Raw genomic sequence first — 12,546 nt, forward strand, 5'->3', positions numbered from 1 at the left:
CTTGCAAATAGGAACCATTTGGCATTGAATGGCCTGTTTACCATTTTAATGTGCCTTCCCAGAACTGCTCCAGACATGATGATGAGTTAAGTTTCCAATAGCCACGATGTATATTGATGGTACAGGAGGGGTCACCTGACCTCTTCCTCCCTCTTGGCTGCAGCAATATGTGTTCATTTTTTGGAATTTAATTCACTAGTTCATTTTTACAGTTCGTAATTGTTCTAGTTCACTTAAGTTCATAACTCTTCCTTTCGTGAGTTTAACAAGTGACACAAAGAAGAGCAGACTCGATGATTTCCAGATTTTGAAATAGTCCAACTACTGGACACGGGCACTAATACAATGGAAGGATTAAAGATAGGCAGAATGAGGATGAAACCACCTTGAGCGGATCTTACTGTTACAGTGAAGACAAAATTGGAACAGTAATAATAGGCGAATGAATCCCAGGAATGCCCAAGGGACGGTTAACCGGTGCTTCAAGTGTGACTCAAAGTATCATTACGTGCTGAACCGCTCAAAGCGAAGAGGCAAGGTCCTCGGACTCACGCATGAAAATTCTGAAGAGGATGAAGATAATTATGAATCCAAACAAATTATACTGTTCTCAAGGAGTTTTATCCTTGTGATGAATGTGTTGCTTGTGGACTCTTTTAACTGTACTGTGCTCGATAGTGCTTGTACCTCAACATTATGTGGGACAGATTGGTTAAAATGTTATCTTGATTCTTTAATTAGTGAGGACGCAAGGTTAAAGAGTATAAAAATACTGCTTGCTTTAGGTTGGTGATGATAACACATTGAGGTCACTGATGAAATTTGTAATTCCATGTAAAATAGCTAGAGTAAGCCATTTTATAAATACTGATGCCGTCTCTATTTTGATACCTATTCTGTGGAGTAAACTTGTGAAAAAGGCACAAATGAAACTTGACATGGAGCATGATTCGGCAATTATTTTTGGAAAGTCAGTTGATTTACAGTTTAATCCTAGTTTAGTCAGGACATTAATGTACTAAAGCCAAATTCCTCGGATGCTGGATATCTGAAATAAAAACAATAAATGCTGGAAATACTCAGCAGGTTAGGGAGCATCTTTGGAAAGAGAAATAAAGTTAACGCTTTAGTCTGATAAAAGGTTATTGACCTGAAATGTTAACTCCGTTTCGCTCTCCACAGATGCTGCCTAACGTGCAGAGGATATTATTGTATACCCTTAACAAAACCTGATGTCTCTCGTCAGAGTGTTAGACAGGTATTACTGGCATCAGTGATATGAATCAGAGAGGTAAAAAAAGCAAATTGTCTTGAAGTTAGTTAGACAATTTGCACACCCTACTGCCAAAGGTTATAAATCTTGCTAAAAGATGCAGGTGTTGTCTATGAAAAAGATTGATGCTAATGGAAGATATTAGTGAAAATTATTAAATCTGTTTAATGTATAAGAGGACTCTGCCACATACAATTGTAAGTCTTCTATTGGGACTTTAATGAGGTAGTTGCCATGGATCTAAAGGTATGGGGCAAAGACAGTAAAATTTTCATTCTACATTTTGTAGACCTGGCTACCAGATTTAGTATTTCTATAATAATAATGACAAAAGGATTATTATAGACATCATGGAGAAATGGGTAGGGACCATACTTGGGACACCAGCGAAGTTTCTGACTGATAATGGAGGGCAATTTACCATTGATGAGTTCAGAGACGTGTGAGAACATGAACATTATGGTCATGAATCCCACAGCTGAAAGTCCTTTCAGCAGTGGACTCTGTGAAAGGGATCCTGCAGTGATCAATGAAATGCTGCATAAAATATTAGCTGATCAATCAGACTGCAAGTTTTCAACTGCCCTGGCAAGGGTGGTTTGTGTAGAGAATTCACGCCAGATGATTGGAGGGTCTAGTCCCAGGGAGATGGTGGCTTAGTGGTAATGGCACTGAACTAGTAATCTAGAGGCCCAACCCAATGTCCTGGGGACACCAGTTCAAATCCCACCACAGCAGCTGGTGAAATTTAAATTCAATTAATTAATACATTCAATTAAGTAATAAAAAATCTGGATTTGAAAGCTAGTCTCAGTAATAGTGCTATGAAACTATCGTCGATTGTCGTAAAAACCCATCTAGTTCACTAATGTCCTTCAGGGAAGGAAGTCTACCATCCTTACCTGGTCTGGCCTACATGTGACTCCAGACCCACAGCAAAGTGGTTGACTCTGAACTGCCCTTTGAAATGGCCTAGCAAGCCACTCAGTTGTCGAGGGCAATTTGGGATGGGCAGCAAATGCTGGCCTTGCCAGCGATGCCCACGTCCCATGAAAGAATGTGGGTGAAATCCCAAATTGCCTTATGTTGTGTGCAATAGTTGTCCTGCTGTAGAAGGTACTGCAGTATATTCCATTTTTTTCAGCACATTTGAATGCTTTACATGCAGGGAGATGGGCTTTTATCAAGGCTGAGGTTTTGGGAGAAAAGTCGGAGAGCACTAAGGCATCATATAGGATTATCTGAGACAGACATTAGTATACTATAAAAGAGAGGGTCATAGGGAATGGAAAGACCCTGGTAAGGTAATAGGTTGTGATGGTAAGATAGTATTTAACAAACATGGCAATCAATCTGGAAAGTGATGATGACACACATGGCAGAGCTATCACATCCACAGGCCAATTGCCCGGTAGGTACTCGGGAGACATATGTTCCAGAAGGATCTAGTGAATGGAGGGATACAACAATTGCAGCAAAATGTGCAGGAAAAGCTGTTGGCACATTTGAATATTGGTTGAATGGTCAAAATTATGACCAAGTAGTGAAGTCCATGGACTGTCAGAATGGGGTGAAAGAGTGGAGAGTAAGAAAATGCACTGCAATTACTGATGATGGCTCCGGAAAGGACTCTTGTGTCAGAAAATAATCACGTACTGGAGAAAGAGCCTCAGATAGTGCAAGAGGGAGATGTTGCAGTAGTAGTTCCGACAGACAGATGTGGGAGTAGAGGCCATAGTTCAAATAGATTATAAAATGAAATAAAGGCCACAGAACAGTCTCTTAATAGAACTAGAAGCAGAAGTCCTAATGACCTTGAATTTCGGTTGTGGCCAATAAACTTGAGGATAACTTAATGGGAGGGAAAACAAAGGGAGTTAGTTAGTTGGAGAGCGTTTGGAGTTTATTCTGAGGTACCAGATAATGGTCAACCAGCTTTGTCACATAAATGGATGTGTACTGAAAAAGTCCTTCCACCTTATAAAGCAAGTAGGGATTTTGAAGAGTGACTGGGTGATAGAGATACTAGGGTCTCCCACAGCTGAAAAAGTAATCTAAGAAACCTCTTTAGCTCTCTTGGCCATACTCATCGGAGTGTAGGTCAATCAACATAAAAGCCACATTTTGCAGGGTGATACTTTTCAGAGGCGGCAGTTGGAGAAGGAAAACTGTGGAAACTAAACAAATGCGTCTGTGGTTTGAATGATGCCTCCAGGGTGTAGTATTTTTATGTTTTGCTAAAAATAGGTTGTGTTCAACTAAAAGCTAACTCTGCAATATTTTATTAGTATCATAAAGAGATGATGTATGTTGATTATTTCTTATGGAGTGGTACTGCGAAATTTGAGAAGTGTGTTAATCTGATTAGGGTAGAATTTAAAAGTATGAGTCAGGTTTTTGGGGCTTTTAAATGTATTAATTTAGATATTAGGCAGAGTAGGTCTGGAATAATTTTAATTCAACAATCCTATTGAGAGTATGCCAGACAATATCCCAGACACCACCATCACCATCCCTGGGTATGTTCTGTCCTACCGGCAGGACAGACCCAGCAGAGGTGGCGGCACAGTGGTATACAGTCGGGAGGGAGTTGCCCTGGGAATCGTGAACATCGACTCCGGACCCCATGAAGTCTCATGGCATCAGGTCAAACATGGGCTAAGAAACCTCCTGCTGATTACCACCTACCACCCCTTCTTGGGATGAAGCAGTGTTTCTCCATGCGGAACACCAAATGGAAGCAGCACTGAGGGTAGCAAGGGCAGAAAATGTTCTCTGGGTGGGGGGCTTCAATGTCCATCACCAAGAGTGGTTTGGTAGCGCCACGACTGACCGAGCTGGTCGAGTCCTAAAGGACATAGCTGCTAGGCTGGGTCTGCGACAGGTGGTGAGGGAACCAACAAGGTGGTAAAACAACTTGACCTCGTCCTCACCAATTTACCTATCGCAGGTAGGAATGACCACCGCACAGTCCTTGTGGAGATGAAGCTCCTCTTCACACTGAGTGTACCCACCAGCGTGTTGCGTGGCACTCCCACCATGCTAAATGGGATAGATTTCAAAAAGATCTAGCAAGTCAAAACTGGGGATCTATGAGGCACTGTGGGTCATCAGCAGCAGAATTGTACCCTCATGGCCCAGCTTATCCCCCGCTCTACCATTACCATCAAGCTGGGGGAACCAACCCTGTTTCAGTGAAGAGTGCAGGAGAGCATGCCAGGAGCAGCACCAGGCGTGCCTAAAAATGAGGTGTCAGCCTGGTGAAGCTACAACACAGGACTACTTGCTTGTCAAACAGCGGAAGCAGCATGCAATAGACAGGGCTAAGCGATCCTACAGTCAATGGATCAGATCTAAGCTCTGCAGTCCTGCCAAGTGCAGTTGTGAATGGTGGTGGACAATTAAACAACTAACAGGAGGAGGAGACTCCACAAATATCCCTATCCACAACGATGGAGGAGCCCAGCACATCAGCGCAAAAGACAAGGTTGAAGCATTTGCATCCATCTTCAGCCAGAAGTGCCGAGTGGATGATCCATCTTGACCTCCTCCTAAAGTCCCCAGCACCGTAGATGCCAGTCTTGAGCCAATCCAATTCACTCCACATGATATCAAGAAATGGCTGAAGGAACCGGATACTGAAAAGGCTATGGGCCCTGACAACATTTTGGCAATAGTACTGAAGACATGTTCTCCAGAACAAGCCGTGGTCCTAGCCGAACTGCTCCAGTACAGCTACAACACTGGCATCTACCTGGCAATGTGGAAAATTGCCCAGATATATCCTGTGCACAAAAAGCAGGACAAATCCAACCTGGCTAATTACTGCCCTATCTGTGTACTCCCGATCATCAGCAAAGTAATGGAAGGGGTTGTCGACAGTGCTATCAAGCGGCACATGTTCAGCAATAACCTGTCCACTGTTTGGGTTCTGCCAGGGCCAGTCAGCTTCTGACTTCATTACAGCCTTGGGCCAAACATAGATTAAAAAAACTGAATTCCAGAGGTGAGGTGAGAGTGACTGCCCTTGACATCAAGGCAGCATTTGACTGCGTTTGACATCAAGGAGCCCGAGCAAAACTGGAGTCAGTGGGAATCGGCGGGGGGCAAACTCTCTGCTGATTGGAGACATACCTAGCACAAAGGAAGATGGTTGTGGTTGTTGGAGGTCAGTCATCTCAGTCCCAGGACATCACTGCAGGAGTTTCTCAGAGTAGTGTCCTCGGCCCAGCCATCTCCAGCTGCTTCATCAATGACCTTTCCTCCATCAAAAGGTCAGAAGTGGGGATGTTCGCTGATGATTGCATAATGTTGAGCACCATTCGCAGCTACTCAGATACTGATGCAGTCCATGTCCATATACAGCAAGACCTGGATAATGTCCAGGCTTGGGCTGATAAGTGGCAAGTAACATTCATGCCACACAAGTGCCAAGCAATGACCGTTTCAAACAAGAGAGAATCTAACCATCTCCACATGACATTCAATGGCATTACCATCACTGAATCTCCTACTATCAACATCCTGGAGGGGTCACCATTGACCAGAAACTGAACTGGACCAACCACATAAATGCTGTGGCTACAAGAGCAGATCAGAGGCTGGGAATTCTGCGTGAGCAACTGGCCTCCTGTCTCCCCAATGCCCATCTACCATCTACAAGGCACAAGTCAGGAGTGTGATGGAATACTCTCCACTTGCATGGATGGGTGCAGCTCCAACAACACTCGAAGCTCAACATCATCCAGGACAAAGCAGCCCGTGTTATTGGCACTCCATCCACCACCTTCAACATTCACTCCCTCCACCACCAACGCACAGTGGCAGCAGTGTGTATCATATACAGGATGCACTGCAGTAACTCACCAAGATTCCTCAGACAGCACTTTCCAAACCCGCGACCTTTACCATTATGAAGTACGAGGGCAGCAGATGCAAGGGAATACTACCACCTGCAAGTTCCCCTCCAAGTCACACCTCATTCTGACTTAGAACTATATCACCGTTCCTTCACTGTTGCTGGGTTAAAATCCTGGAACTCCCTTCCTAACAGCACTGTAGGTGTACCTACACCCCAAGGACTGCAGTGGTTCAAGAAGCCAGTTCACCACTGCCTTCTCGAGGGTAATAAATGCTGGCCTAGCCAGCGATGCCCACGTCCCATGAATGAATTAAAAAAAAAAGAGCATTGTATCCATCTTGGTTCGTCTTGCTAGGTAATCACAAAAAGCTGATGTAATAGCTAAAGAAGCGAAAGAGCATTTGTGAAGCTTTCTTGGTTATTTGAACTGGTTGGGCTCTCAGACTAGACCAGAGGCCAGTTTTGATGTGTTGGAGTTAAGTGCTGCGATGCAACACTCTAAAGCAGAGAATATTTTAATGGCAAATAAAACATTAAGAAAGTTAAACCTGAAGAAATGTATACTTCAGTTTCCATCCTTAGGTGACCCAAAGAACATGAAAATAGTCATTTGTAGCAATATTTCACATGCTAATCTTCCTAATGGATATTCTAGCTGGTTTCATAATATTGCAGATGGGTGAGAATAGGAAATGTTGTCCTTTTTAGCTTGAGAAGCTAAGAAAATAAAAAGGTTTGTTAAAAGTACTTTGTCTGTCAAAACACTGGCTGTTGTGGAGGCAATGGATATGGGATTCTATTTGTCAAATATTTTGCGAGATTCTGTATGAGGGGCATACCAAAGATAGTATACCAACTGAATGTTATGTAGATAATCATTCCTTGCAGGATAATGTACACTTTACGAAAAGTGTGAGTGAGAAATGGTTGTGGATTGACCTTGCTGGCTTGAAAAAAATGCTGGAGAGAAAGGCCATTTATAAAACTAAATGGACAGATGAAAGTCATCAACTGTCTGTTTTACAAAAAGAAATGCAAGTACAAATAAATTGTTAGATGTCTTGGAGAGGTGTCTCACAATATAATGCTTTGCACTGTATATGGAAGTTTTTCATTTAATTTCTTTTGAAATTTTGGTTGTCGATGTAAACTCTAATTTTTACTTAGAGAGAAGGGAATTTGCTGACTGTTTGTTTATTAATTGTATGCAGATGGTGGACTTTAACTGGGAATTCATTTGTGCCCCTAGAAAAAGGGACAGACTGAAACTGGTTGTAGGATTTGTAATATGTAACTGTAAATAAATGCTTCTAAAAATGTGTAAAAGATGGGCTGTAGTTCTATCCTTCACCATCTGGCTTGCTGGATTATAACTCATTGGTCTTTCAGCCTGAATCTAATGTCCTGAGCAGATAGTACTTCTGTCCCTCTGCACAAAAAAAAAATTTGACTACTCCTTTAGCTGTGGGCCTTGCAGCCATTTTTCAGAACGCAGCCCAGCAGCAGTAAGATGGTGTAGGGGGCTGAGATGCAGGAGAGGAGAGTTGAATATGTTCATTGAAAGTAAAACATGAAGTGGAGTTGCTGAATAGTAATTATGTTAGATCAGTGCTTAGGGAAGTCGTTGCTTAGGATTATGGTCCTTCCCAGATCGTGACAAGTCCCTTTCGTCCATGATGTCCTGGATCCCCTCCATTTGCTGGATAAATGACTGAGACTTTTTGCCTCCACCGAAAGATTTAACCCATTGTTTGTCTCCGTACACATGATCTAGCACTTCCTCCGCTCTGCGATATGGAAATAAATATTTTTCCTCTGACTAACAATTGCCAGAATGTTCTCTATTTAACCTGTGCTTGGTCCCAGAGAGATGTCGATGACACTGAACGCCTCATTCAGATGAGTGGAGAAGTGGTGACTGCTGAGCAGGCATCGAGCACAGAGCCTCTGGACAGGGAGGACGAGAGCTTCATTCTGGCAGAGTATGAGAGTGAAGATGAAAAGAATGCAAAGGATTCTAGGTAGGTGGAAGTCCTGGCATTGCCTTTTTAAAAGAAAGAAAGAGAAACTGTTCATTTATATAGCACCTTTCATGACCCTGGATGCCTCAAAGTGCTTTTTAGAGCCAATTTTGAAGTGTAGTCCCTGTTATAATGTTGTGAAATGTGGCAGTCCATGTTTCCATAACAAGATCCCACAATTATCAATATAATAATGTGCTTTAGTGAATATTGGCCAGGGTAATGGCTGGGGGGAGTACCACTGCTCTTCAAATAGTGCTGTTGGATCTTTTACGTCCGCCGGACCGGACAGATGGAGCCTCGGTTGAATGCCTCATCTAAAGGATGCCACTTCCGACAGTGCAGCAGTCCCTCAATCTTGCACTGAAGTGTCAGCCAGGATAATGTGCTCAAGTCTCTGGAGTGGGACTTGAACTCTCAACCTTCTGATTTAGGCAAAAGTTCAGCCACTGAGCCACTGCCATTACCATTGATTTTTAATGCTATTGAGATTTTCAGTTCTGGGACCTTGGGGTTTTGCTGATGGTGCTTTTCCTGTTGCTGTGATCGAGAGATGACCTGAATTTAGTGATGACAACATTACTCAGCAATTACCCATACCTGAATTTTAAACTTCACAGCTTCCCCCAATGCCCTTGTGGGTGAAGGAACAATAAGATGATAGTATCTCAAACAAGAGAGAATCTAACCATCTCCCCATGACATTTAATGGTATTATGATCGCTGAATCGCTTACTATCAACATCTTGGGGGTTACCACTGACCAGAAACTGAACTGGAGTGGCCATTTAAATACCATGACTACAAGAGCAGGTCAGAGGCTAGGAATCCTGCGATGAGTAAATCACCTCCTGACTCCCCAAAGCCTGTCCACCATCGACAAGGCACAAGTCAGGAATGTGATCTAATACTCTCCACTTACCTGGACTGGTGCAGCTCCAACAACACTTGAAGCTCAACACCATCCAGGACAAAGCAGCTCGCTTGATTGGTATCCCATCCACAAACATTCACTCCCTCCACCACAGTGGCAACAGTGTGTACCAGCAATATGATGCATTGCAGCAAAGCACCAAGGCTCCTTAGACAGCACCTTCTAAACCCATGACCTCTACCACCTAGAAGGACAAGGGTAGCAGTTGCATGGGAACACTATCACCTGCAAGTTCCCCTTCAAGCCACACCATCCTGACTTGGAACTATATCACCGTTCCTTCACTGTCGCTGGGTCAAAATCCTGGAACTTTCTTCCTAACGGCACTGTGGGTGTACCTACCCCACATGGACTGCAGCGGTTCAAGAGGGCGGCTCACCACCACCTTCTAAAAGGCAATTAGGGGCGGCGCAGTGGTTAGCACCGCAGCCTCACAGCTCCAGGGACCCGGGTTCGATTCCGGGTACTGCCTGTGTGGAGTTAGCAAGTTCTCCCTGTGTCTGCGTGGGTTTTCTCCGGGTGCTCCGGTTTCCTCCCACAAGCCAAAAGACTTGCAGGTTGATAGGTAAATTGGCCATAAAAATTGTCACTAGTATAGGTAGGTGGTAGGGAAATATAGGGACAGGTGGGGATGTTTGGTAGGAATATGGGATTAGTGTAGGATTAGTATAAATGGGTGGTTGATGTTCGGCACAGACTCGGTGGGCCGAAGGGCCTGTTTCAGTGCTGTATCTCTAATCTAATCTAATCTAATCTAATTAGGGGTGGACAGTAAACGCTGTCCTATCCAGCGATGCCCACATCCCATGAATAAATAAAAAAAAAACTAAGCCACTTAGTTGAGAAGGTTCCAGTTGCAATCCCTGGCCTATGCTGAGTTAGTTCATCTCAGCTAGGCTGACAACTGAAGTTAAACTGGCTGTGGGCTAGAGAAGAATGAAGATCCAGGGTTCCTGCTTCTGAGCTCTATCCAATGATCCCTGGTGGACAGTTGGTGTTGCAGATATTAGGCAAGAACAGATTGCCCTCTACTCAAGTAAAAATGGTCACCTCGGCAAATGCATGGCTGGCTGACAGTCTCCCTGGAGCATACCCATGCAAACAGGTGTGCCTTCAGGGGAGAAGGGAGAAAACAAACAAAAGAAATCTGGAAGGATAGTGTAGAGAGAAGAATTGTACGTACAGGGCTCGGACAGCTCTGTCTACTGAGGGCATCAACTTAGAAAAGTCTGTGGAAAATTAACACTTGCTGTGTTACACCATTTGAACTGATGTTTTTATGATGTTTTATGGGTGGTTCTTCCCTTTCCGTTTTTTTCCAGCCTGTCTGACGAGGATGATTTGGAGGAAGAGCATGTGACAAAGGTTTGGAGGACAGATGTTGCTTAATCCAGCTATTTTAGTGATCTGTGCTCATGTACATCATCACAAAGGGCTCCCTGTCCTGGAATCCTATAACAAGTGCCAGTGATTAATTTGAAACCATTTGCTTAAGCTAATTGAATCCAAGTAGCTTCAGCAGCTACAGGGTACACTAAAATCATCTCTTTCTACAGCAGTTGGTCTTTCATTAAAAATAGCTGCACTTCTTGCTTTTTCTCCTACTCTTAACTTTGCTAAAACACAATGTTTCAGGTGGATTTCAGCAATTACATCCAAACAGTTTTCAGAAATAGTTATAATATCTAATTTCCCTAGTATTGCATAAGACTGAAGTTTTTAGTATTTTGGGTTTTGATACTTTTGGCATTGACATAAAAGCATTTTAAAAGTGCGCCAACTTGCGGGTTTAAGATTCTTTTTCCCTTAAACCCTTGATCTTGACCTTTTGTCTTTTGTCTTAATGCATTTTCTGTTCTGGTTAATCCTTCTGAAGGTACTGCATTGTCGAATACAATCCCAGGCTCAAATAATTTAAGTCCTGAAAGAGTGAGGAGGAAGTTCAGCAAGGGATCCAGCTCCTGATTATTATCCAGTGATATGTGCTGGAATATGAGATATGGACATAGATGAGAATAGATTGAAGCTAAACTGTGATTTGCCTTCTCCTCCACAGTCTGAGAGTCTTCCGACATGCACTGTTCGGGCCTCCGTGTGGAGAATGCCCTCGAGGGCAAGAGGAAGTGAGTCACCATGGGAGGAACAGAATATTGTAGGAATAAACAATGGAACGAACCTGGACTCTAGCAATTGTTACATAAAACATTATATAGAAAGTAATGGGTACTTGGAGTTGGGCCCAGGCTGTTATTTACTGAGAGGTTAGGGTGAAATTAACAAATATATTGGATATTTTTGGAGGGCAAGGGCTCTTGGGTGAGTCCAATTGCATTGTCACTGGACGTCCTCATCTAGCAGCAGTCATCGGGCAGTGCTCCAAAGGACAGTCGTTGATTATTACTTGCTAATCCATCCTGTCTCGGGTGCTGAGGCCAGTTGTAGCATCCCTACTATTTCTCTTGCTGAGATCAGCTAACTCAACACAGATTGGGAATTGAACCTCGCACCTTCTAGTCAGTGATGTTTTGTACCACACACCTGGTGCAGGTCCCCACAGTGACATGGAGAGTGCTGAGGCACTCTGGGTTTAGAATGTCATTTATTGTGCGGAGTTGATGGAGCAGCTTTATCTCAATCCCATAGAAAATGAAGTTGCCGTTCTGTGGCACCATCCCACCTCGTCAGGAGGGGTCAAATGCCAGGTTTTTTGGGTAGAATTGTGCTGCCATGCCCTAAGAGGTAGGCAGTGAGCACCGGAGAGTTGCGATTGTGAGCACCCACTGTCTTTGAACTGACCTCATACAATTTCTCTGTTCCTAGATCTATTACTGCAGTCGTACGCACTCCCAGCTCGCTCAGTTCATACACGAGGTTCAGAAAAGTCCATTTGGCAAAGAGATCAGGCTGGTGTCGCTTGGGTCTCGGCAGGTATGTAACAGAAAGGGCTGATCCACCCTTTTTAAAGTCCAAGACCCACATGGCTCCAGTGATTAATTGGTGTGCTTGAAGATGCTGCTGCAAACTAACCAGACTGTGAATTGTACCAGGCTGCTCCTTGTGGGTCAGTTTTGCTTGTTTTTTAAAAAATTGAGAGGCCAATTTGAAAGGCTGAGGTGAAAGTGCAGGAAACCACCAGGGTTGGGGAGGATAGGAGAGGAAATGGGATAAATTGGGAAGTAGCGACTCTGATGTCAATTTCAAAGGTCTGAAGCTTGTAGGAAGAAAGGAAAACTGAGGGATTCTGGGAGCTCACCGGTCGGTAAAGGCCTGCTCGGGTCAGGAAAAAAAAAACTCAACCCGAACCCGACAGAACCACATCGGACCTGATCCCGACCTGGCCCGAGTCCTTCCATTTTTTGCCCGAGCCCGACCCGACCACCGAAATGTTCACTTTACCTACCTTTCGATTCCGAATCCATTTTTCACTTTTTCTATAGTGAGTCACTCAGGACCTTCC

General features: G+C 43.8%; 1 protein-coding gene across 2 annotated transcripts in view; it reads left to right on the plus strand.

The window, feature by feature from the left end:
* The window catches only part of ddx11 (DEAD/H (Asp-Glu-Ala-Asp/His) box helicase 11), a 169,979-nt gene that overhangs the window by 13,272 nt on the left and 144,161 nt on the right, over positions 1 to 12,546 (plus strand). For both annotated transcript variants that reach the window (XM_068051077.1, XM_068051078.1), the window contains exons 5-7: positions 8,001 to 8,155; positions 10,412 to 10,454; positions 11,910 to 12,017. In XM_068051077.1, the coding sequence (XP_067907178.1) occupies positions 8,001 to 8,155; positions 10,412 to 10,454; positions 11,910 to 12,017 (306 nt within the window). The remainder of the gene's footprint in view (positions 1 to 8,000; positions 8,156 to 10,411; positions 10,455 to 11,909; positions 12,018 to 12,546) is intronic.

The sequence above is a fragment of the Heterodontus francisci genome, chromosome 18 (assembly GCF_036365525.1).
Source record: "Heterodontus francisci isolate sHetFra1 chromosome 18, sHetFra1.hap1, whole genome shotgun sequence".
NCBI lineage: Eukaryota > Metazoa > Chordata > Chondrichthyes > Heterodontiformes > Heterodontidae > Heterodontus > Heterodontus francisci.